This window comes from Phocoena sinus, chromosome 16, assembly GCF_008692025.1.
Source record: "Phocoena sinus isolate mPhoSin1 chromosome 16, mPhoSin1.pri, whole genome shotgun sequence".
NCBI classification, from domain to species: Eukaryota; Metazoa; Chordata; class Mammalia; order Artiodactyla; family Phocoenidae; genus Phocoena; species Phocoena sinus.
The window spans coordinates 76,106,212-76,131,501 of record NC_045778.1 but is presented as its reverse complement, the minus strand read 5'-3'; the positions used below and the strand labels follow the sequence as shown (position 1 = coordinate 76,131,501).

Sequence of the window (25,290 nt, the reverse complement as noted above, 5' to 3'; positions counted from 1 at the left end):
CAACTGAAGCCGCAGCCCTGCCGCATAAAACCCTAAGAGGGTAACCATAAGCTTTTGCCCCCCCACAACCACTACAAGCCAAACCTAATTCCAGTTCAGCAGCCTTTGTCTCCAGGGAGGATGTCAATCTGCTTCCCTGTGTTAGAGAAAAGAGTCAGGCACGTTACAGATGCAGTTACAAACTGAGAGCAAGTGCAAGGAAAAGCCCTGGGCCTCATCCGACTGCTCTCCGTTCCCGCAAAGCGCAGCCCCAGGGTGGGCTCAGTGCCCGCGGCTTTGAGGAGGCAGCCCGTTTGCAGTTTCCAGCTGGTCCTCCAGAAAAGGGCAGACAACTCCCAAATGGCTTCTTCTCTCTCTGAGCTAGAGCTTCCCTCCACAGAGAAGTCAAAGCAGGACTAGCCTTCCTTCCAGGAATCTCTTCCTGAAATGGACATCCTGTTAGAACGGGGTCCTGTGACTCCAGCCACCAGGGGCCCTTCCCCACTAGACACTTTCCCTTTCCCACTTCTCCCGCAGGCAGAGATGTCCCTGTGCTCACACACTGGAGAGTGAACATCAGTGGTGCTGGCCTAGCTCCTCACATGGAAGACGTTATCCAGCCCACGCCAGATGTGTGCGTGCACACACACACACACACGCACACACACGCACGCACACACACACACGCACGCACGCACACACACACACACGCACGCACACGCACGCACGCACACACACACACACACACACACACACACACGCACACACACACGTCGTGAAGGCCCATATGCTTTTGTAACTCAGGGTTTTGATCCAGTCCTGAGTAAAACCTGAGGTCTTCTCACCCATCTGGTCTTGGCCTGTAGAGACCAAAAAAAAAAAGACCAGACACTAACCTGAGCTAAGGGCCGTCTCCCAGATCCTGTGTCCGGGGCATCAAGGCAGGTAGCAGCCACCTCGGTTGCTGCACTTCGGCCTGGTCTGCTGCCTGCTTCTCCATCCTGTCTGCTACATTGCGTGGTTGTCATGGGAACCTAGACCCCAGCTCCCCGCTAGCCCTGCTGCCCAAAGTTTAGGTTGACCAACCCTCCTGGTTAGTCGGGGAGCAGAGGGGATTCTCAGGACAAGGGGCAGAAGTGCCAAACCAAGAAGGTCCCAGGAAAATAAGGATGAGTGGTCCCCTCCCAAACCAGGGTGATATAAATGAGGCTCCAGCGGCCAAAGGACAGGGGACAGAGGTTTTAGTGGTCAGATGGCCAACCGCATGCAGCGGTGTCAAGCAGGTCCCCTGTCAACCTAGCGGGAGATGCTTTCACACAGATGTTAAAGGCTCCAACTTCCTGTACGTCCTGACCCTCCACCAAGTCTACTCCACACTTCACACCTCACGGGAGGCCCTGTGGGAGGGAGCGGACATGTCATGGGTCATTGCGGGTCTCTGTCGAGAGTTTTCTGTCCTGTTGCCCCCATGAGCTCCTGACATTTCACCCTCTCAGCCCACACCCCAAGCTTGACACCACCCCAGGCCCCTTGGGCCAACCTCAGCCCTCCTACAACTACCTGCTCCATCGAGGACACGTACAAGAAGGGAATGTGCCCAACTTTGCCTCTCATGCCCTGCGTACGGAGGCTGTAATGGGTCCAGGGAGGAGAGGCAGGTTGATGTGGGCGTGGCTGTCTGCCCATCACAGCCGCCTTGCCCGTGAAGACCCCCAGGGGCTGTGCGTGGAGGATGCGGTGAAGCTGTCTCAGCCCCATCTGTCCACTGCTCACTCCGCACTCTTCTCTGCCTCAGGGGCATGACAGGGCAGGGCCCCGTGGCCTTTCTCACTCCTTGTGGGAGCCCACGTTACCTGTCTACCTAACATGAAGGGATTAGTGCTTAGATGTGACGCTGGAAACAGTGACCGAACCGACACTTGCTTTGAAAAAGTTCTTTATTTGGCTTGTCCTATAATAAGAAAAGGCTAAGATATACACCACAGGCCAAAGAAGCTGGTTCATGAAAAGTCAGAAAAGAAATTCTATCTAGAACATGCGCTGCTGCTTCTAGTGTGTGGCTCACTGCCTCACGTGGGATTCTAGGTTCCAGCACCTGCTTGCCTGACATTTTGTCCCAGCACCAAGTCTGCGTTTCTGGGAAAACCTGCTCCCATCTTTCTCACCCCCTCCTCCACCACCCACCACTGTGCACCTGGGCCAGAGTTGGGTGCTCTGTGTGCCAAGCTCTGGACACTGGTTTCTTCCCTCCTCTCACGGGCTCCAGAGCATGGGGGCCTGTGTCTGAGCACTGCGCGTTATCTCCTGCTTCACATCCTAGAGCTCAGACGCTGGCCATGGGCAGCACGGGTGCTCCTCCCCAATGTGAAGGCTGCTACAGCCAAGAGCACGACCAGGAAGACCCCAGCAAGGATGGTGGTGCTGTGGTAGCTCCCCTGGGCGCTGGTCTTCTCTTCCAGGTCAACCTCTGGCTGGTCTGGGAAGGAGAGGGGAGAGAAGTAAGGACGGGGTTCCGAGGGCAGGGTGATGGCAATCAGAACTGTTTGGTGGGCGGGGAAAAGAAGGGAGAAAAGAGTGCCTTTCAGGAAAATGAGGTCAGACCCCAAAGAGCAGCTGAGTGTCAGCCCTGGCAGATTTCACAGTGTCTTGTCAGCCAACAGGAGCAAAGGTTTGTGAACAGGAAGTCAGAGCTGGCCTTTGGCATAAGATCTGGCTGAAGGCTCCCGATGGATGGGAGGAGAGTGAGTTGGGGCATTTGAGCCCATTTGGGAAATGGGCACAAAGGTCCCAGCAAGAGGGACACCGGACTTAAGCTAGCGCAGTGTCGGTGGGAAGAGAAGGGAAACGAGAGACATGAGCAGAGTCCCCATCGGCCGCCTTTGCCCCTCCCTCTGCCCTGCCTTCCTTCTCTCTTGTAGCTCCAGCCCCCGTGGTGGGTACCATGCAGGTGACTTATGGCCGCACTGTGTCCCCTCCCGCTGGAATGGAAGCTCCTCCGGGCAAGGATTTTGATATATTTAGTTCTCTGTCTCCTGGCACATAATAGGTCTTCCAAAGATGCCTGGAATGTTGCAGATGGGAGGAAAGAGCCTGGAAGCAAGCCAGACTTCCAGGGGAGGGCCTGGATCTGGGCCCTGAGGGGAGAGAGCTGTCAAAGATCCTTGTGGGGTGAAGCCTGTGACTGCGGGAGGATTTGTGACTCTAGCGCCGCCCCACATCTGCCCCTGTCACCAAGGCCACCACATTTGTTGACCTGGCCCGGCCTGGACCAGAAATCATGGGAATCCCTCGGCAGACATTTCCTCACCCACATGCACAACAGAACAGCACAGTGGGAAATCTGCTCCCCGTTCTAGATGGGGAAAATGAAATGGCTTTTCCAGGATCAACCCCTTGGAGCCGTGAGAATAAACCAGTCCTGCCTGGACCTACACGGCCCTGCCCAGACCCTGATTGCATGAGCTTCTCCAGGGCTACAGTTTGTCATCATCATTATAAGTAATAATGTGACGATTAATGTTAACATTGGTGACAATAACGATAGTAGCAAAATCACCGCTCTTTGCAGCCAGTGGCTTGTACCCGGCAAGGGCCAGAGCTGTGTAACTAACAGTATTCTGTGTAACGCCCTCAACAGTCCTGAGAGGTGAGTGTTAACGCTTTTGTTTTACAGATGAGTGTGAGGTTGGGTATTCAGAACCCAGAGGGTAAAACTGTCAGGTGTTCCGTGTCCCACATTAGAACTGTCTTGACCAAACCCTACACGCGCATCCCCCATAGACCAGAAGCTCTTGGAAGAAGGTGAGAACCAGGTCTAGCTCCACTTCATATCACCCAGGGTAGCACAGGAGCCCTATTCGAGGGGAAACGGGACACCCATGGAAGCAACGCAAGTCCCCATGGTGCACGGGCCTGGGCCCCGGCAGATGGCGGGGTGGGGAGATGGCCACCTACCCAGGCTCCTCTTCTCAGCATGCGGGACCTGCAGCTGGATGGGTCCCAGGGCGACATCCACCTTCTCCTGGTAGGAGCCCACACCCCTCTTGGCCCTCACGATGCAGCCTCTACTGCAGCGGGACGAGGCGTCGTACGCCCTGCACACGACCATCTTGCACTTCAGGTACACGGAGGGGAAGCGGCTCAGGAAGCGGAAGGAATTGAACTTGAAGCGGAGGACGTTGGGTGAGGGCTGGTGGTAGGATCGGTAGGTTTCATCCTTCACACACCTGGAGGAGGAGAGGAGGCACCGTCAGCTCTCAACAAGGCACTGCACTCCTCGTGCCACCCACCCCGTGGGCTGTGCACCCTCCTCAGAGGGTGGCGGTCAGGGGACGGCCTGCTGCCTTCACAGCCTTCCTTGTGGACCACCTGCTTGGCATGCTCTTTGTGCGGCACCCCATCTCCTCCTTCTTGTTTAATCCTTCCAACAGGCTGTGATATGGGCTTCACTACGCTCATTTGATGGCTGCAGAAACTGGCTCAGAGAGGTGCTATTGCCTGTCCGGAATGATGCAGCTGGGATGGGGCAGAGCTGGCATCCCAACCTCCATGTCTTTTTTCATATTAAGGCTTGCCTGGAATTTAGTCACTCAGTCTAATTTTACTTTATAGCTAACCTGCTTGATGGCCACTCAGTTCTCCAGATGCCCAGAGGTGACAGCCTGGCTGGTTAAGCTGGAGCTACTGGGAGCCCAGTCTGCCTTCCTTGAGCTCTAGGGCTGGTTGTGTGCGAGTTATCAGGTAGAGGCTGAAGTCCACCCCATGAAGACACTCCTTACCCACTTCGGATGAGATCATAAGTCAAAGATGTAAAGTCATCGGGAGATGGTGACGCCACACAGGTGTCCACAAATAAGGCCAGGGAGGCGTTAGAATGGAGGATTTCAGCCTGAAGGTACAAATCCTGGTTCAGGCCCACATAGTATGGGCTGCTGGTCACGGGATATAAGAATGAAGAGGATGTATAAAAGGAAATGTTCATGTCAAAATTGCTGTACTGTATGTTCTTGACCTCGAGGCTGTCATTAGCAATGTACATCGTGTTAACCCAGGTGTTCTGGAGCATTTTGCAGCTGACGTAAATGTGGAGGTCCTTCCTCCTCTTGATGATGCCACTCGAAACAGCTGCTTTGAGGGAGTTGGAGTAGGTGATGGTATCATTATCCACCTGGGAGAGACAGGCAGGCGAGCAGTCAGGCAAACGGCACCTGCTAAGGGAATCTCATTGCTGCCTCGGGTGAGAATGAGACTGAAATGATGCTGCAAGTCTTCGGAACCTTCCCAGAACCACACAGAGACGGTACATGCCTATCACCACGGCTGCCGTTCCCTGGGATGGATACCCCTCACCGGCAAGACTCCCTCCTTTCTCACATCCCCTTTCCTCTGCCACGTGCTGGGGACCACAGTGTGTCGGTGCCTCCCAGGAGCTGCTGCTTATGGAAAGATGGGGGTGTCTGGATGACGCCCTACCCCTGCTGTATGACTAAGCTGAGTGTGGTCTCCATGGCTCAGGGCCCTTCTGGCTTGTTCTATTTCATTCTCACTCTTGCTGGGAGAAATCAGGGGAGGCAGTCGTGGGAGGGGCTAGTGCGATTCGTTTTCACTGTGCTGTTTGGATGGGTCAGTAGTTACTGCAGTTTGGTGTCTGAAGCTGCTGGAGCCTGAAGCAACAGAGATCCAGAGCTATGGCTGCGGCAGGTCTCTGACCTCTGGGGCAGGAAATTCCCCAGAGGCTCATATGGACAACAAGGTGGTGGTGGCGTGTGTAGGGGTTGGAGTGGAGGCCATGGCAATGCTGGAGCACTTCCCGTCACGCTTTGCTTCTCCACTCCCCAAACCATAGGACCATTTCCTGCTGTGCCTTTCATGAAGCAGCAAATTCATAAGAATGTTGGTCTCTCATGCTGTTTGATGTGCCTACCGTCTCATAAGAGTGACCTTTCCAGAGACAAGAGTCTCACACCTGGTGGTCTGTAAGCATTTCAAGGAAAGGGTGATGTCTAAGCATCTCTCTTTTCCCAGGGCTTGGTGTTAACTATAGCATCAGTAGCAGCAATAAAGATCCATGGAATGGAGGAAAGGTCCAGGGGACAGAAGTCCAGCAAAAGTACCTGTGATGAAAGAAGGATGGTGCCAGGAGCAACCAGCCCAAATGGCCAAGAGGACACAGGTGAGCGAGCGCCCCTGCAGGCCCCATGGTCATGAGCATCTGGCCGCAGGTGAGGTGAGCACAAGAGTAGCACCCCCAGGTGGAGACTGGGGGTGGTGCACTCTTTCCCTCCCAAATGCTGTGATGGTCCTAAGCAAACTTGTCCTTGCCTGGTACGAGTTCCCACCAGCCGTGGGTGCCTCTGCAAGAACAGGCACAGAAATAACACCGTAGTGGCCTAAATAGAAGCCCTAAAATGTAAGACAACCTTACTCTTAAAAAAAAAAAATAGGGGCTCCCCTGGTGGCACAGTGGTTGGGAGTCCGCCTGCCGATGTGGGGGACGCGGGTTCGTGCCCCGGTCCGGGAAGATCCCACATGCCGCGGAGCGGCTGGGCCCGTGGGCCACGGCCGCTGAGCCTGCGCGTCCGGAGCCTGTGCTCCGCGACGGGAGAGGCCACAGCGGTGAGAGGCCCGCGTACCGCAAAAAAAAAAAAAAAAAGCTTGTCACTGTCACTAAATGTCATATGACATTTAGTTATATACCCTGTCAGGAGCAAAAGTTCATTCCTTGCCATTTGGGAAATGAGACAAGTTCCCTGCTGAAGCCAGCACTTGTACAACTAAATATAATTATTCTTTAGAGCAGCATGTGTTGGAGAGGCTTTAACTTCATGTCTAAGGTTGCAAAATTCAGCTCTGAGTTTGTCCCTTCCAGAAAGACATGTGAAAAGAGAAAAGTTTAACAACTGTCTAAAGTGGTCTTGCCACCCTGGGACCCTTGCCTACTCTCTGACCGTGGGTTTCCCTTTTCTCCTGTCAGAGGGAGGCTCTGGCCTGCAGGGGGCGCCAGAGCCCGCACTTTGGACTCAGGTCTGGCAAAGGGCCTAGGATGGGCTCTATGCCTTCCATTCCTTCATGGGAAGTACACTGTATTTTCCGCCTTTATATTTTCTTTAAAAAAGCGGGGGGAGCTTTACACTGGAGTGCCAGTGGTTATCGCAATAAACCATATAAATGTTGCCACCTTGTTACTCCTTCAAAGACAAGCTGAGGTGCCTTCAATTGAACTCTGTATATTCACATGAAAGTGTTCTTGAATCCACATTTGCCTGTGGTTTCCGTGGTCAAGCTAGATTCTGAATGCACGCCAAACAGTGAAAGTGGGGGGCAGGTGTATTTCTTGATCATCAGAAGCTGTTCTGATTTTAAATTAAAATTCATTATTAGACGTCTGCTCAGTGTACAAGGCACTTGGGATGGAGTGGGAGTCTGGCAGACACGTCAACGGCTATCCCATGGAGACTCGGCCTCTTCCGCCTGGCGTCCCACTCCTGTGGTGGGGAGACCTTGCCCATTCAGACACACGAGCCAACGTTTGTCAGACACCCACTAAACGGGGCACCTGGAGGAGATGTAGACAGTCCCAGCTACGGATCATACTGTCCTGCCTTTGAATGCCGGCTCCACAGTTCATGACCATGTGGCCTAGGGCAAGTGGCTTAACCTCTGCAAGCTTCCGTTTCCTCACAATTAAATGGGAGTAGAAGTTGTCTCGAGAATTTTGAAAGTCTCGTGGAACTCTTAGTTCAGTGCCTGGCACGCATACTAGCCCTTAATGATATGATTATAAAGGCTTAGGCTCCACACCAGGGGCACTTGCAGTTGCATAGATGAATGAAACATTGGCCTGCCCTGGAGGCACGGTTTGCTGGGGGATACAGGTATTTAAGTAAGCAGAGGAATCAGAATGTAGCCTGTGCTACCCATGACCAGCCAGGTTAGAAGACCAGGGCTGGCCCGTGGCTTTGGCAGCTCCTATTGGAGTTGAAGGAACACAGATAGGAGGGCTCAGATGTCAGAGGCTCCAGGCTGCATATTTGGAACTGGGAGGGGTGGGTCACCTTTGGCAGACTGATTCCCACTGACTAAACTCAGGACAAACCAGAATCCAACACGATTGACTGACAGCGCGAAATGTAAAAGCCAGGTCGACTAGAACGTTTGCAGGGCGTGACCCATCTGTACCCTCTTCTGCGTGTAAGCCTCCCTGACCCACTCAGCTCCGATCAGAAGGAGCTCTGGTGTCTGTAGGGACTGTCCAATGGGAGCTGGGGGGCCACAGTGGCGACTGCAGACCCTCGGGCCCAGGCACCCACCTGTGGCTGACAGGCCCATCTGGTTAGCTAAACGAGTGTCCCCTCCCTCTCTCACGGTTCCTTGTGACCTTGCCAGGTAACGAACAGCATGCTCATAGCACCTAGCCGGGCACGCGGCAAATGTACGGTACGTCTTTGGTGACGGGCAAACCCTCTGATCGCGTGTGTCACACACATTGTACGTACTTGAGCCTTTTGTGCTGTATATTTATACTGCGGTCCTAAACCTAATAAAAATATTTGCACTGTGTCTGTTCCCTGACAGACAAAATCTTGAAGTGATTACTTAGGTGTCAGCCAAAAATTCAGAACTTAGAGTGCAGAGTTTTAAATGAATTTACATAAAATTAAATGCAACAACTCTAAGTTTACCATTCGGTGGGGTTTGACAGTAAAAGACTCAACACTCCCATTAATTCAAACAGCTCCATCCTGCCCCTTTGCAGGCAGTCCCCTCCCACCAGGTCGGCTCACTATGTACACAGATTTCATAGAAATGACATCACAGGGTGGGTAGTGCCTGGCTTCTTTCACTCAGTGCCACATTTTTGAGATTCTCAGAGTCTGGCATTGGCCCTACCGCTTCCCGGCTAAGTAGCTTTAAGCAACCTGCTTGACCCCTCAAAGCCCAGTCTCCCTGTTTTTCAAGCAGGATGACAATGAGAGGAGACTTGCATCATCTTGGTGGGGATTTGGGGGAGTTTGACACAGACTAATCTCAGTGTCTGCCACTTGTGGGGGACGGGATTAAGAAGTTTCCTGGGACATGAGACTTCTCCATGCTAAAATCTGTAAAGTCCCAGGTCAACCAAGACAACTGGTCACCCCAGGTGGTGACAGCTCAACAAATGATAGCTGCAGAGGCCAATTTACTGTGAAGCTAATGGAGGTTAAGCTTCAGGGCCCCCCTGCACAGGCTCTTCCGGGGCTCAGCAGTGCACTGGCACAGCCATGTGTTTTTGTAAGATTTCTAAAACTAAGATATGCTTGCATTCTTTCCATGAACGAGGCACCTGCCTCTCTTGCCCACCCCAACACCAACCTGTATCAGCTCCAGGCCCTTCAGAACCTGGAGCTGCCCCTGGGAGCTGCTATCGCTCTTGCCGAAGCGATAGCAGCCTGCCAGGCACCCTCTCTGGTGGACAATGTGGGAAAAACTCCCCACTGACTTTCCTTCCTTCTATTTGGACATGGCTGCAGCTATGTCATGGCACCAAGGGACGGATTTGTATCTTCAGCCCGATTACGTTCTGGTTATACCATCATCGTGTTTTCTGGGTCCCCAGAATTCAAAAAGCACAGCGCAGGGCACTGTCAGAAAGCTGGCTCAGCAGGAGGGAGAGGAAGAAGCTCCAGGCTTACCTGCTCGAAGGTGCCACAGCCAGAGTAGGGAACTGTGAAGGTCACCTGGCTTGAAGTAATCTGGGGCCGACACCGGTAGCTCCTGTTCCAGCCGGGAATGACAAGGTCCTTGGCAGAGTAACCCAGGGACTGGAGGTAGCCCACACTCACGCTGGCGCGCATGTGGTTCTGCAGGCAAAGCAGCTCTGGGGGCCAAGGGCAGACAGTGCGGTCAGTGTCAGCGCCCCCCCAAGCCCACAGAAAGGTGCAGAGATTGAGATGGCTGGCAGATGGTCTGCCTGCGGACACAGCTCACCACCGCGCCAGGTGCCCTGGGGCTCAAGTCAGTTTCACTCTCACGAGACCCCTTGAGGGCCCAGGGACTAGGATTTCTCTGATGGAGAAGTGAAGGCAGGGTGTGAAAAAAGCAAAATGTTTTGCTAAGTTGCCGCTTATCCATATAGTAAAGTAACGCTCGGGTTGAATCGAGGGGATGTCGGAAAATCAACATCCTTAGCTATGGACCTAAACATAGGTCCTTTAGCTAAGGGGCGGGTCAGTGCTTAAAATCCTGACCTCAGGACTTTAAAAGAGAGCCAGTACCTCACCTTGCCCGGCCCCTGGCCAACCTGTACATCGGTCCACTTAACAGCTCAAATCGTGGCCATCAGCCTCTGCTGGACGTGGCCGAGCGGCCAGCTCAGACCGTCTTCAGGCAGCAGCCGAATGTGCTAGATCTCAGGACAAGGTCACAGTGTCCCACACTCTGGGAAGGCCACAAGGCCTCAAGCCAGGTGCTCCCCTCTGCCCTTGACACTGACATCTCACTATCTGTTGAAAGCAACACCTTGCCCTTCTACTTCATCTCTGCTGACCACAGAAAGGCCAATGCGCCACCCATCGGCCATGTCTGGGAGCCAGAGTCCCAAGACCCACTGCCCTAGGCCCCTTTCTGCACCGGATCGAGCCTTGGTGACCTGAAAAGGCGGCCATCACTTCTCATCTCACAGCCATGGGATGGCTGAGCAGCAGGAGTCACTCTGAGGGGCCCCACCCAGACAGACGGGGACTTACTCGTGCTCCCAGGGGACAGGCTGGAGTAGTATTCAGCCTGGAACCCTCTCATCTTGATGCTGCCATCGCTGATGAAGCGAATGGACATGAAGTTGGATGACGAGGTGAAGGAGCCCCTTGCCCCATCACAAACCCGGGCGAGCAGAGGGGAGCTGTGGTAAGGGCCGTCAAACACTTCAATATAATCGTAGTTACAGCCGCCTTCAAGCCTGCGGAGACACAGCACACAGTTCTGGCTTCACTTTTTTTTTTTTTTTTTTTTTTTGCGGTACGCGGGCCTCTCACTGTTGTGGCCTCTCCCGTTGCGGAGCACAGGCTCCGGATGCGCAGGCTCAGCGGCCATGGCTCACGGGCCCAGCCGCTCCGCGGCACGTGGGATCTTCCCGGACCGCGGGGCATGAACCCACGTCCCCTGCATCGGCAGGCGGACTCCCAACCACTGCGCCACCAGGGATCTGGCTTCACTTTTAACCAGGATTTGATGCAGGGGGTCAGATCTCCGTGAGAGGCATCACACGTCTAACCAGAAACTGTGACAAAATTAATAATTGAAAGTAATCGATTTCTCTTTTTATTGAAGTATAGTTGATGTACAATATTTACAGTTATTATAAAATATTGGCTATGTTCCCTGCATTGTATTGATGCAATGTATCCTTGTAGCTTATTTTATACATAATAGTTTCTACCTCCTAATCCCCTACCCCTGGACTGTCCCTCCTCCAATCCCTCTCCTCACTGGTCACCACCAGTTTGTGAGACTTTCTTAAATTGGGCGGAGATTCATCTTCCCATGACCTCCATACATGGTTCTAGTCCTGCCTTTTGGGGTCACACATATGAGATCTACAGCCCCTCTCCTGACAGCCTTTTGCATCACATGAGAAAGGATCACATCCTACCTTAGACTTTTTCTTTGATCAAAAAGACCCCAGTTTCCCATAGAATTTTTTAAAATCCATGAATTCATAGTGATAGAAACAAATAATTGAACAAAAAAATACTGGGCAAGTCAAATAGCCTCTCTGCAGCTCAGGTTTCTTATTTACGAAGGTGAGATCTCCCTACCCATGTACACTGAAGAAAGCCGTCGTGAGGCTCAAACAATGTAATACGTGGAGAAGTGCTTCATAAGATGTCACAGATGGTGGTCATTGTTACTAAGACGCTGGCTCAGAACCAGTCACGGTCAACCTTCCTCCAAAGGATTTCATCCAGTCCCCACAATCCAGTGTGAATTGTAATGATGAAGAGATTAAAATAATATTGTACCTTTCTCAAAACCCCACACAAATTTCTAAGGCAGAGACTCCCAAGGCCACCGCAACCAAGAGAGAAAACTACTTTGTTCAGTGGTGGCTGTTAGAGGAGAAATTATGGACACCCCTTCCCAGGACTCTAGAAACTACTGGTGACTCGCTGTGGTCACCCCTCCTTGAACCAGTCACGTATCACTGTCATTCTGATGAAGCCTCCTCCACTTAAAACAAGGATTCCCACTCTTCGCTGGATGAGGAACAGATAACCTAACCTCTGCTGCAGGGATTTCTCCTCCTCTGCCCGAAACTCGCCCCAAAAAAGGAGGAAGTAGAGTGAAAAGGGTTCAGAAAAACTGGTGTGGTTGCTAACAGGATCCTTGTTAGTATTTCTCCTAACAATTATTATTATTACTATTATAATAAATATTGTAATAATAATAATTATCATTACTCCTAACAATAGTCCCACTGGATAACATTGCCCAAGTATTTTCATATATTTCTCTCTTGTGACCCTCCCAGTAACCAGCAAGGGTAGGAAAGCAGTTATTTTATTCTCCTCTCTTGAGGCTAAGGTGAATTAAGTGATTTCCCGTGGTCACACAGGAAATTAGTGACATAGGTGCAACTTGAAACCAGTTGCTCTGGTCCTGGTGCCACCTCTGTGCTCGGTCGAAAATGGAACCCATAAGAAGAAATGTCAACGGGGCAAACATCTCTCCTGAAGTGCTAGGTGCCGTTTATCCCCTTCTAAAGTGTCTGCAAGGTCCCTCGCACACACTTACTGGACGTCTCTGAAGACCAGAGTCACACGGTAGTTGTTTTGAACTTCGATGTCCCACACACACTTGGCATTGTTCGGATACTTCCCAGGGTAGAATGGGCTGAAAAAGCTCCCTGAAGGTTGGGACAGGAAGCCTCCACAGGAATAATTTGCTGTTGGGATAAAATGGAAATACTGATGACCCACAATGCACACTGCACAGTCACCTGGGGGAGATTTTTTTTTTTTTTTTTTTTTTGCGGTACGCAGGCGCCTCCCTGCTGCGGCCTCTCCCGTTGCGGAGCACAGGCTCCGGACGCGCAGGCTCAGCGGCCATGGCCCACGGGCGCAGCCACTCCGCGGCATGCGGGATCCTCCCGGACCGGGGCACGAACCCGCGTCCCCCGCACCGGCAGACGGACTCTCAACCACTGCGCCACCAGGGAAGCCCCTGGGGGAGATTTTTAAAACAATTCCCAAGACAGAAACCCACCAGGCGGTGCCTAGACCCCAGCTACACACTGATGGTCAGTGGGGCGCCTCTCCACAGAGACTGTCCTTAGGGAAAACATCTCCTCACCATTCTCCTCATCCCTCCCCGGTGTCCCTGTCACTGAGGAGAAGGGAAAGGGGACTTGTCGGGGAGCTCAGAACTTACTGGCTGGGCGGGTGGGGGTGTAAACAGGATCTGTTGACAAAGAGAAAACATAATGATCAGTTCCCTGGTACCCTTGACACAACTGTTGAGTCCTTGCTGGCTCTGTGCCTGGAAATGTGCCAACCCTGGGTTCACAGTGAATGCTGGATACAGGCCTTGCCCTCAGGGACCACACAGCCTGGAGGAGAGGATGGAAAAGAGCAAATCCCAGTGTCATGGGCTGGGACTGCGATGGAGCAAAGCTCCTTTGGCTCCTGACCCAGACTGAGCAGGGAAAGGGGGTTGGATAATCAGGGAGGCAAGCCAGAAAGGGAGAGAGGGTGTTCCAGGCAGAGAGAACAGTGTGTGCTGAGGAACCTAGGTGTACGTGGCACATTTGGGGAAGCTTGGTGTGCATGCAGCAGGGACAGGAGGGATGGCGGGAACTAGGAGAGAATTGTGCAGAGCCCTAGAGGTTGTCCTGAGCAGTGAGGATCTGTGACCAGAAGGCCCTGAGGAATCAGTCCCCGAGACTGGGACTGACCTTGGCATCTTGTGAAGATGCCCCTAGCTGCACTGCAGAGAATGGATCAGAGGGGAGGGGCAGCCTGAAGCTGCCACTGCTTCAGGAAGCCAGGTGGGGAGGAGGGGAGGGTGGGGACGGAGAGGAAAGGTCTCAGGGGTGGGGGGAGAGGGCGAGCTCAGCAGCAGCTCGAGAGCAGCCGGTCAGGAGATCTTGCTGATCACACACCGAGCTCAGAGCTGAAGCGGGCTCCAGCCAGCCAGCGCTGACCGGGGTCTAGTGTCCAAGGGGAGGGGTGGGATCTACACGGGGGGTGGGGGGGCAGCCTCGCCTAGGGACTGACCAGAGATCCGAATCTTAGGCTGGCCAGGCTACTAAAGGTCAAAGAGGAGCCTAAAGAGAGGCCCGGCCCTCCTGGGGCTGGGACATCAGCTGCAGGCATTGCCACGTGCCAGGAAAGGCAGGAGAGGCAAACGCTTTGGAGAGCGAGCACCGTGACTGCAGCTCGGGGACCAGCAGGCAAGGCTGGGGAGAAGGAAGCCGTGCCCTTTCGGTCAGGTGGAGAAATTTGATAGTTACTCTGAGTGGTTGCAGTTGATGGGTGCCACCAATCTAGAAAGAAAATGAAGTGATCTTAGGATATTGCTGGATAATTTTTTAATTCCATGGTCATCAGTTTGATGGAGAAAATAAATCCTTTTCCTTACTGCAGGACTTCTCAGAGCCTTGACCATTCCAATTTAGCACTGTGACTGGCCAAAAAGGGTCGGAGTATATAGCACTTCCCAACATACTTAGCACCAGATATTTTCTCTGTATCATAAAAATCATTTGAGGGATTGTTCTCAATGTGAAGCATTCTTTAACAGACAAACGTTTGTAGGAGTGTTCCTCGGCCATGTTTCTAGCATGGTCACAGTTCTCTATGGAATGACTACAAGTTATTTTCATTGGAAACAACCAGAAAACCAAACCTCTTCCCCCACAGCATGTCTGAATGAGTGCTGGCAGCAAGCAGTGGTAGGAGACCAGAGGGGCCCTCCAGCCAGAGATGAGTAACAGCCATAGTCGGGGGGACTCGGCTTATCACTAAAACAGATTCCAGAGTCCTCAGAGGGAAAGCACACCATAGGAGGAGGCTGCTCTTCTCCTTCTATTTCTGGAAACCCGAGAGGGTAGAATTCCGGAGAGGAGTCTTCGGTTGGGCTGAACTGACTCACCTGTGGTAGTAGAGTAGATTTCTGGGCCTGCAAGAAAGAGGAAACATGATCAGCCTCACCACCCAGTATGTGCTGAAACACACCTAGCAGGTTCCTGAGAGAGAGATGCTGAGTACCTGGCCCCTACCCTCCAGGGCGTGAGAAGAGCGGCCTGGGAGTTGTCCAGGAGAGCTGAATAGCAAACCTCAAACTCATATATCAGTCGCCACAATAAAAACGGTTTTGGGGGAATTTCTTGTTGCAGCCTGGATTCACCCTTCTCTGCCCTGGTGGTCCACCAAGGAAGGTACTACACCAGACCCAAGAGATTCAGAGACCAAGGAATATGGGTGATGCATTCAGGGAAACTGCCCATATTTCAGGGAAGTTCAGGGTGAGAGGAGCCCAGCACAAAGAGCCCTTTTCTGGAGAAAACCACACTAAAATTGAAGCTCAATGACTTGGAAGCCAACCTGAGCAGATGAAACTGGAGGCCACGTGGTGTCCAGAGTTGTGGGAGTTCCAACTGCTGTGGGAACTGCTCTACAGGCACCCAGACACAGGAGTCCAGGAAGCCCAACATCACTTATTTCCAACGTCAAGGTGATTAGCTCTGTGTCTAGATGGCAGAGTGGACCCAAACCAGTCCTCAGCCTCACAGCATTTATGGGCCCCCTGAGGCAGCCACACTGAACTGAGGGGATCCTAGTTCTAAAGTCCAAAATCCCATGTGTGAGATCTGTCAGGCCTGTCTGTAGGTGATGACAAGGCTGTGCCCGGCAGGCCACACAGGAGCCACTGCCCTGCGCACGGCAGACCTGCTGCCCAGACAGTGCATCCCAGTTCCCTGCAGGGGCTACTGTCCCGGACTCAGGAACCAATCCCTGGGCCACCTGCAGTCCTAGGCCATGACCTACATTCAGAGACCTCGTGACAGAACTAGCCTCTCTTGCCTCTGGCCTTGCACTGTGGCATATGGAGAAAAAGGGCTTCAAGTCAATTTCAGTTTGGTTCTTGTTGCCAATTCACCAGCTACATTGCCTGGCAGCTTGTCAAAGAGCTCATACTAATTCTTAGCAGAGTGACAAGGTGATGTAAGGAAGCGAGAAATGTAGAAAATGCTTTGAGAGGGGATCAGAGTGTCAGAAGGAAACCACGCCCCCAGAGAGGGACACCCAGCTTATGTGAGACCAACCTGAGCAGACGACACCGGCGTCCTCGCTGTGTCCACAGTTGTGTGTGTTCCAGCCTCTGTGAGGACAGCTCCACAGGTAGTTCTCATGCCCCGAGCAGCCCACGTCATCCAAGACGATCGGCCCTGAGCCCTGACCGTACCGGGCACTTCCAGGGGCCGACGTGGCCCAGCCACAGCCCAGCTGCCTGCAGACCACGTTGGCGTCGTTGGTGTCCCAGCCGTCGTCACACACGGTGCCCCAGGAGCCTCGGTACAGGACCTCGACCCGGCCCTGACACCTGTCACCTCCATTCACCAGCCTCAGGGCCAATCCTGATTCAGTTCCTGGAAGGAGACGGGAAAATGCACTCTCCTGTGTCTTCCGGAGGAACAGGTCCTGTGGACCGAACGCGATTCAGAATCCTTCCAGGGAAAGACTTCTGAGTTCAAGGTAATGTTTTCCTTCCTGAGGACCTGACTGAGCCCGGTCATCATCATTTTTCCCCACGGGGCTGTTTGATAGAACCCTTGGCAGTGGACAGAGGAACGCATGTTCTCTGATGGGTTCCCCACAAGGCCCAGCAATTCAGTGGCTGATCCCAGGCTTGGGAAGGAGGTGGGAAGAGGGGAAGCCCACAGCCTGAATCCGCAGGGACCACTGGGATGAACTTGAGCCCCTGTAGCAGGAGCCCAGCAGAGACAGCTTCCCAGACCCCGCCAAGGAACCACTTTCAGATGTTCACTCCCACATGGGAACCCACTGCATCAGGCCCAAGGTTATTCTGAAGACTACTTATCGCTGAGCACTCACTCATGTCATTTTCAAACCCCAAACTTAACCTGACTCTTGAACAAGCCGTGCACCCACTGAAAATCATCAGAGCCCATGGACATGAATAGGGAGAAGGCATCTATTGGTAGCAGGCTGTTCAGAGTCCTTCCAGGGCTTGTCAGCCGAAGGGCTAGAAAGAAAAGACTATCTCGCCTCCTGAGATGTATACCTGTCGCTGACAATTGCCCCTTGGCAGGAAGCAAGAGGACAGTGAAGTCCATAAACATAAGACAATAGAGGTAAGAAAAGTGCAGGGGAAAAGCTGTACTGGAACTTCTGGATCCAGATCTACTTCAAGACCGTCCTACCTCTTAGCTAAGGAAGTCATTGCGGCCCCAACTCCCACCCCCATCTCAAGAGAGTGTGAGCTGGGATCCGATCACTTGGCAACCAAAGCATTCTGAGTAATGTATGCCACAATTGGGAGGCGAAGGTTCTCCACAACTCTGGCACGCGAATGGAACCCTCCACATTACACGAGGTGCTGGGCTCAGAGGCTCAAAGCATGAGTCAGGAATAGCACCCAGGTCTGATGAGTGGAGTGTCTGCAGGATCCAAGTGAGGCTTACCATCGGCAGGAGCTGTGGGCGTCCACCAGCCTGAAGGAAAGCACAGCAGGATTAGAGAGAAGGTGTCTACAGTCAGGGTTGCTCTAGTGACCTGTCACTCACATCAGGGAATGTGGGGTCTGAGACTCTCCACTGCCTAGAGCAGGAATAGGCCTTTTCTGAGAGCCTGCCGTGAGCCAGATCATGCCCTCCAATGTCCATGGCATGGCGATGAGGCGCCCCACTCCACAGGAGCGATTAGCACGCTCTCCTGACTGAGTGCTCTCTGGGGAAAGTATCTGTTTTCGACTCCGCGGGGTGGGGGGACTCGAAACAGACCCGTTCCCCCTGCACACATAACTCTCGGTCTAGACAATGCTTTCAGGCAGAAATGAACCGAGGACGGTCCTCCCTGTCACCCAAAGCTCTGGGGAGACACTGTGTAGCCACAATGTCCTTAAATCGCTGAGCCAGACCCAAGGATCCTTGTGCTATGGCTCCTCTGGAAGCGTCTGCTCGCTCTAGAGTGACCAGGGCAGGTACTAAGAGGGGGCAAACATCCACTAGCCCCGCCAGCGGCTCCTGGCTGGAGTCTGTGGAGGTGGGTGGGGAGGGAGGGGACACCCCGGAGTCAAGAGGGACAGGACTCACCTGGCAGGGGCGTGGACTGGGTCCCGGCACCTGGGACAGAGAGAAGGCAGATCAGACACCTTGCACACAAGGGGCACCACAGGGGCAAAGGGGGACGGCGCTGAGCAGGTGACACGCTCAGTCCATGCCTGAGCCCTGCCACGCGAGGTGGGACCTCTGCCATCCTCACCCCCCAAAGAGGCTCCTCCTGAGAGGTCCAGGCAGCCCAGCATCCCTTATTTCCAATGTCAAGGTGACTGATTAGCTCTGTGTCTAGATGACCGAGTGGACCCACACCAGTCTTCAGCCTCACAGCATTTATGGGCCCCCTGAGGCAGCCACACTGAGGGGTCCTCGTCTAATTCAAAATCCCATGTGTGATTATTCCGGCCCGACCGTAGGTGATGACAAGGCTGTGCCCGGCAGGCCACACAGGAGCCACTGCCCTGCGCACGGCAGACCTGCTGCCCAGACAGTGCACCCCAGTTCCCTGCGGGGGATACTGTCCCGGACTCAGGAACCAATCCCTGGGCCACCTGCAGTCCTAGGCCATGACCTCCATTCAGAAACCTCGTGACACAACTAGCCTCTCTTGCCTCTGGCTTGCACTGTGGCATATGGAGAAAAAGGGCTTCAAGTCACTTTCAGTTTGGTTCTTTGTGCCAATTCACCATCTACATTGCCTGGCAGCTTGTCAAAGAGCTCATACTAATTCTTAGGCAGAGATGACAAGGTGATGTAAGGAAGCGAGAAATGTAGAAAATGCTTTGAGAGGGGATCAGAGTGTCAGAAGGAAACCACGCCCCCAGAGAGGGACACCCAGCTTATGTGAGACCAACCTGAGCAGACGACACCGGCATCTTCGCTGTGTCCACAGTTGTGTGTGTTCCAGCCACTGTGAGGGCAGCTCCACAGGTAGCTCTCGTGCCCCATGCAGCGCATGTCGTCCAGGACGATCGGCCCTGAGCCCTGACCGTACCGGGCACTTCCAGGGGCCGACGTGGCCCAGCCACAGCCCAGCTGCCTGCAGACCACGTTGGCGTCGTTGGTGTCCCAGCCGTCGTCACACACGGTACCCCAGGAGCCTCGGTACAGGACCTCGACCCGGCCCTGACACCTGTCACCTCCATTCACCAGCCTCAGGGCCAATCCTGATTCAGTTCCTGGAAGGAGACGGGAAAATGCACTCTCCTGTGTCTTCCGGAGGAACAGGTCCTGTGGACCGAACCCGATTCAGAATCCTTCCAGGGAAAGATTTCTGAGTTCAAGGTAATGTTTTCCTTCCTGAGGACCTGACTGAGCCCAGGTCATCATCATTTTTCCCCACGGGGCTGTTTGATAGAACCCTTGGCAGTGGACAGAGGAACGCATGTTCTCTGATGGGTTCCCCACAAGGCCCAGCAATTCAGTGGCTGATCCCAGGCTTGGGAAGGAGGTGGGAAGAGGGGAAGCCCACGGCCTGAATCCGCAGGGACCACTGGGATGAACTTGAGCCCCTGTAGCAGGAGCCCAGCAGAGACAGCTTCCCAGACCCCGCCAAGGAGCCACCTTCGGATGTTCACTCCCACATGGGAACCCACTGCATCAGGCCCAAGGTTATTCTGAAGACTACTTATCGCTGAGCACTCACTCATGTCATTTTCAAACCCCAAACTTAACCTGACTCTTGAACAAGCCGTGCACCCGCTGAAAATCATCAGAGCCCATGGACATGATTAGGGACAAGGCATCTATTGGTTGCAGGCTGTTCAGAGTCCTTCCAGGGCTTGTCAGCTGAAGAGCTAGAAGAAACAGACTCTCTCCCATACTGGGATCGAGACCTGTGGCTGACAACTGCCCCCTGGCAGGAAGAGAGCTGACAGTGAAGTCCATAAACATTAGAAAATAGAGGTAATAAAAGTGCACGGGGAAAAGCTGTACTGGAACTTCTGGATCCAGCTCTACCTGCAAGACCGTCCTACCATCTGACCTATGGAAGTCATTGCGGCCCCCACTCCCACCCCCAATCTCAAGAGAGTGTGAGCTGGGATCCGATCACTTGGCAACCAAAGCATTCTGAGTAATGTATGCCACAACTGGGAGGTGAAGGTTCTCCAGCAACTCTGGCACGCGAAATGGAACCCTCCACATTAGACGAGGTGCTGGGCTCAGAGGCTCAAAGCATGAGTCAGGAATAGCACCCAGGTCTGATGAGTGGAGTGTCTGCAGGATCCAAGTGAGGCTTACCATCGGCAGGAGCTGTGGGCGTCCACCAGCCTGAAGGAAAGCACAGCAGGATTAGAGAGAAGGTGTCTACAGTCAGGGTTGCTCTAGTGACCTGTCACTCACATCAGGGAATGTGGGGTCTGAGACTCTCCACTGCCTAGAGCAGGAATAGGCCTTTTCTGAGAGCCTGCCGTGAGCCAGATCATGCCCTCCAATGTCCATGGCATGGCGATGAGGCGCCCCACTCCACAGGAGCGATTAGCACGCTCTCCTGACTGAGTGCTCTCTGGGGAAAGTATCTGTTTTCGACTCCGCGGGGTGGGGGGACTCGAAACAGACCCGTTCCCCCTGCACACATAACTCTCGGTCTAGACAATGCTTTCAGGCAGAAATGAACCGAGGACGGTCCTCCCTGTCACCCAAAGCTCTGGGGAGACACTGTGTAGCCACAATGTCCTTAAATCGCTGAGCCAGACCCAAGGATCCTTGTGCTATGGCTCCTCTGGAAGCGTCTGCTCGCTCTAGGGTGACCAGGGCAGGTACTAAGAGGGGGCAAACATCCACTAGCCCCGCTAGGGGCTCCTGGCTGGAGTCTGTGGAGGTGGGTGGGGAGGGAGGGGACACCCCGGAGTCAAGAGGCACAGGACTCACCTGGCAGGGGCGTGGACTGGGGTCTGGCAGCTGGGAGAGAGAGAAGGCAGATCAGACACCTTGCACACAAGGGGCACCACAGGGGCAAAGGGGGACGGCGCTGAGCAGGTGACACGCTCAGTCCATGCCTGAGCCCTGCCACGCGGGTTGGGACCTCTGCCATCCTCAACCCGCAACGTGGCTCCTCCTGAGAGGTCCAGGCAGCCCAGCATCCCTTATTTCCAATGTCAAGCTGATTATCTCTGTGTCTAGATGACCGAGTGGACCCACACCAGTCTTCAGCCTCACAGCATTTAGGGGCCCCTGAGGCAGCCACACTGAGGGGTTTAGTTCAAAGTCCAAAACCCGTGTGAGATCTGTCAGGCTTGTCTGTAGGTGGTGACAAGGCTGTGCCCGGCAGGCCACACAGGGGCCACTGCCCTGCGCACGGCAGACCTGCTGCCCAGACAGTGCATCCCAGTTCCCTGCAGGGGCTACTGTCCCGGACTCAGGAACCAAACCCTGGGCCACCTGCAGTCCTAGGCCATGACCTACATTCAGAGACCTCGTGACAGAACTAGCCTCTCTTGCCTCTGGCTTGCACTGTGGCATACGGAGAAAAAGGGCTTCAAGTCACTTTCAGTTTGGCTCTTTGTTCCAATTCACCAGCTACTTGCCTGGCAGCTTGTCAAAGAGCTCATACTAATTCTTAGCAGAGAGATAAGGTGATTTAAGGAAGCGAGAATTGTAAAAATGCTATAAAAGCGATTTAGAATGTAAGAAGGAAACGACTCCCCCAGAGATGGACACCTAGGTTATTTGAGACCAACCTGTGCAGACGACACTGGCATCCTCACTGTGTCCACAGTTGTGTGTGTTCCAGGGGTTGTGAGGGCAGCTCCACAGGTAGCTCTCATGCCCCGAGCAGCCCACGTTATCCAGGACGATCGTCCCTGAGCCCTGACCATACCGGGCATTTCCTGGGGCCGACGTGGCCCAGCCACAGCCCAGCTGCCTGCAGACCACGTTGGCGTCGTTGGTGTCCCAGTCGTCGTCACACACGGTGCCCCATGAGCCTCGGTACAGGACCTCGACCCGGCCCTGACACCTGTCACTTCCATTCACCAGCCTCAGGGCCAATCCTGATTCAGTTCCTGGAAGGAGACAGGAAAATGCACTCTCCTGTGTCTTCCGGAGGAACAGGTCCTGAGGACCGAACGCGATTCAGAATCCTTCCAGGGAAAGACTTCTGAGTTCAAGGTAATGTTTTCCTTCCTGAGGACCTGACTGAGCCCGGTCATCATCATTTTTCCCCACGGGGCTGTTTGATAGAACCCTTGGCAGTGGACAGAGGAACGCATGTTCTCTGATGGGTTCCCCACAAGGCCCAGCAATTCAGTGGCTGATCCCAGGCTTGGGAAGGAGGTGGGAAGAGGGGAAGCCCACAGCCTGAATCCGCAGGGACCACTGGGATGAACTTGAGCCCCTGTAGCAGGAGCCCAGCAGAGACAGCTTCCCAGAACCCGCCAAGGAACCACCTTCGGATGTTCACTCCCACATGGGAACCCACTCCATCAGGCCCAAGGCTATTCTGAAGACTACTTATCGCTGAGCACTCACTCATGTCAGTTTTTAACCCTAAACTTATATGCTGCCTCTTGAACAAGCCGTGCACCCGCTGAAAATCATCAGAGCCCATGGACATGATTAGGGACAAGGCATCTATTGGTTGCAGGCTGTTCAGAGTCCTTCCAGGGCTTGTCAGCTGAAGAGCTAGAAGAAAACAGACTCTCTCCCATACTGGGATCGAGACCTGTGGCTGACAACTGCCCCCTGGCAGGAAGAGAGCTGACAGTGAAGTCCATAAACATTAGAAAAGAGAGGTAATAAAAGTGCAGGGGAAAAGCTGTACTGGAACTTCTGGATCCAGCTCTACCTGAAGACCGTCCTACCACTGACCTATGGAAGTCATTGCGGCCCCCACTCCCACCCCCAACTCAAGAGAGTGTGAGCTGGGATCCGATCACTTGGCAACCAAAGCATTCTGAGTAATGTATGCCACAACTGGGAGGTGAAGGTTCTCCGCAACTCTGGCACGCAAAAGGAACCCTCCACATTAGACGAGGTGCTGGGCTCAGAGGCTCAAAGCATGAGTCAGGAATAGCACCCAGGTCTGATGAGTGGAGTGTCTGCAGGATCCAAGTGAGGCTTACCATCGGCAGGAGCTGTGGGCGTCCACCAGCCTGAAGGAAAGCACAGCAGGATTAGAGAGAAGGTGTCTACAGTCAGGGTTGCTCTAGTGACCTGTCACTCACATCAGGGAATGTGGGGTCTGAGACTCTCCACTGCCTAGGGGAAGGAATAGGTCCTTTTCTGAGAGCCTGCCGTGAGCCAGATCATGCCCTCCAATGTCCATGGCATGGCGATGAGGCGCCCCACTCCACAGGAGCAATTAGCACGCTCTCCTGACTGAGTGCTCTCTGGGGAAAGTATCCGTTTTCGACTCCGCGGGGTGGGGGGACTCGAAACAGACCCGTTCCCCCTGCACACATAACTCTCGGTCTAGACAATGCTTTCAGGCAGAAATGAACCGAGGACGGTCCTCCCTGTCACCCAAAGCTCTGGGGAGACACTGTGTAGCCACAATGTCCTTAAATCGCTGAGCCAGACCCAAGGATCCTTGTGCTATGGCTCCTCTGGAAGCGTCTGCTCGCTCTAGAGTGATAAAGGCAGGTACTGAGAGGTGGCAAACGTCCACTCGCCCCACCTGGGGCTCCTGGCTGGAGTCTGTGGAGGTGGGTGGGGAGGGAGGGGACACCCCGGAGTCAAGAGGCACAGGACTCACCTGGCAGGGGCGTGGACTGGGGTCTGGCAGCTGGGAGAGAGAGAAGGCAGATCAGACACCTTGCACACAAGGGGCACCACAGGGGCAAAGGGGGACGGCGCTGAGCAGGTGACACGCTCAGTCCATGCCTGAGCCCTGCCACGCGGGGTGGGACCTCTGCCATCCTCAACCCGCAAAGAGGCTCCTCCTGACAGGTCCAGGCAGCCCAGCATCCCTTATTTCCAATGTCAAGCTGATTATCTCTGTGTCTAGATGACCGAGTGGACCCACACCAGTCTTCAGCCTCACAGCATTTATGGGACCCCCTGAGGCAGCCACACTGAGGGGTCTAGTTCAAAGTCCAAAACCCGTGTGAGATCTGTCAGGCTTGTCTGTAGGTGGTGACAAGGCTGTGCCCGGCAGGCCACACAGGGGCCACTGCCCTGCGCACGGCAGACCTGCTGCCCAGACAGTGCATCCCAGTTCCCTGCAGGGGCTACTGTCCCGGACTCAGGAACCAAACCCTGGGCCACCTGCAGTCCTAGGCCATGACCTACATTCAGAGACCTCGTGACAGAACTAGCCTCTCTTGCCTCTGGCTTGCACTGTGGCATATGGAGAAAAAGGGCTTCAAGTCACTTTCAGTTTGGCTCTTTGTGCCAATTCACCAGCTACTTGCCTGGCAGCTTGTCAAAGAGCTCATACTAATTCTTAGGCAGAGATGATAAGGTGATGTAAGGAAGCGAGAATTGTAGAAAATGCTTTGAGAAGGGATTCAGAAGTGTCAGAAGGAAACCACGCCCCCAGAGAGGGACACCCTAGGCTTATGTGAGACCAACCTGATGCAGACGACACCTGGCATCCTTCGCTGTGTCCACAGTTGTGTGTGTTCCAGCCACTGTGAGGGCAGCTCCACAGGTAGCTCTCAGTGCCCCATGCAGCGCATGTCGTCCAGGACGATCGGCCCTGAGCCCTGACCAGTACCGGGCACTTCCAGGGGCCGACGTGGCCCAGCCACAGCCCAGCTGCCTGCAGACCACGTTGGCGTCGTTGGTGTCCCAGTCGTCGTCACACACGGTGCCCCATGAGCCTCGGTACAGGACCTCGACCCGGCCCTGACACCTGTCACTTCCATTCACCAGCCTCAGGGCCAATCCTGATTCAGTTCCTGGAAGGAGACAGGGAAAATGCACTCTCCTGTGTCTTCCGGAGGAACAGGTCCTGATGGACCGAACCCGATTCAGAATCCTTCCAGGGAAAGACTTCTGAGTTCAAGGTAATGTTTTCCTTCCTGAGGACCTGACTGAGCCCGGTCATCATCATTTTTCCCCACGGGGCTGTTTGATAGAACCCTTGGCAGTGG

The 25,290-nt window shown here is 54.0% G+C and overlaps 1 protein-coding gene across 1 annotated transcript in view; it reads right to left on the bottom strand.

Moving 5' to 3' along the window:
* Window positions 1-1,898: 1,898 nt before the first annotated feature.
* DMBT1 (deleted in malignant brain tumors 1) overlaps window positions 1,899-25,290 on the bottom strand; it is a 37,739-nt gene continuing 14,347 nt past the window's right edge. The window contains exons 16-27 of the mRNA XM_032607955.1: window positions 19,108-19,431; window positions 18,290-18,319; window positions 17,660-17,689; window positions 16,280-16,603; window positions 15,106-15,132; window positions 13,384-13,413; window positions 12,748-12,898; window positions 10,704-10,912; window positions 9,651-9,835; window positions 4,758-5,146; window positions 3,934-4,205; window positions 1,899-2,455 (exon numbers count right to left, since the gene is read on the bottom strand). Of these exons, the coding sequence (XP_032463846.1) occupies window positions 2,289-2,455; window positions 3,934-4,205; window positions 4,758-5,146; window positions 9,651-9,835; window positions 10,704-10,912; window positions 12,748-12,898; window positions 13,384-13,413; window positions 15,106-15,132; window positions 16,280-16,603; window positions 17,660-17,689; window positions 18,290-18,319; window positions 19,108-19,431 (2,138 nt within the window). The 3' untranslated portion in view covers window positions 1,899-2,288. The remainder of the gene's footprint in view (window positions 2,456-3,933; window positions 4,206-4,757; window positions 5,147-9,650; window positions 9,836-10,703; window positions 10,913-12,747; window positions 12,899-13,383; window positions 13,414-15,105; window positions 15,133-16,279; window positions 16,604-17,659; window positions 17,690-18,289; window positions 18,320-19,107; window positions 19,432-25,290) is intronic.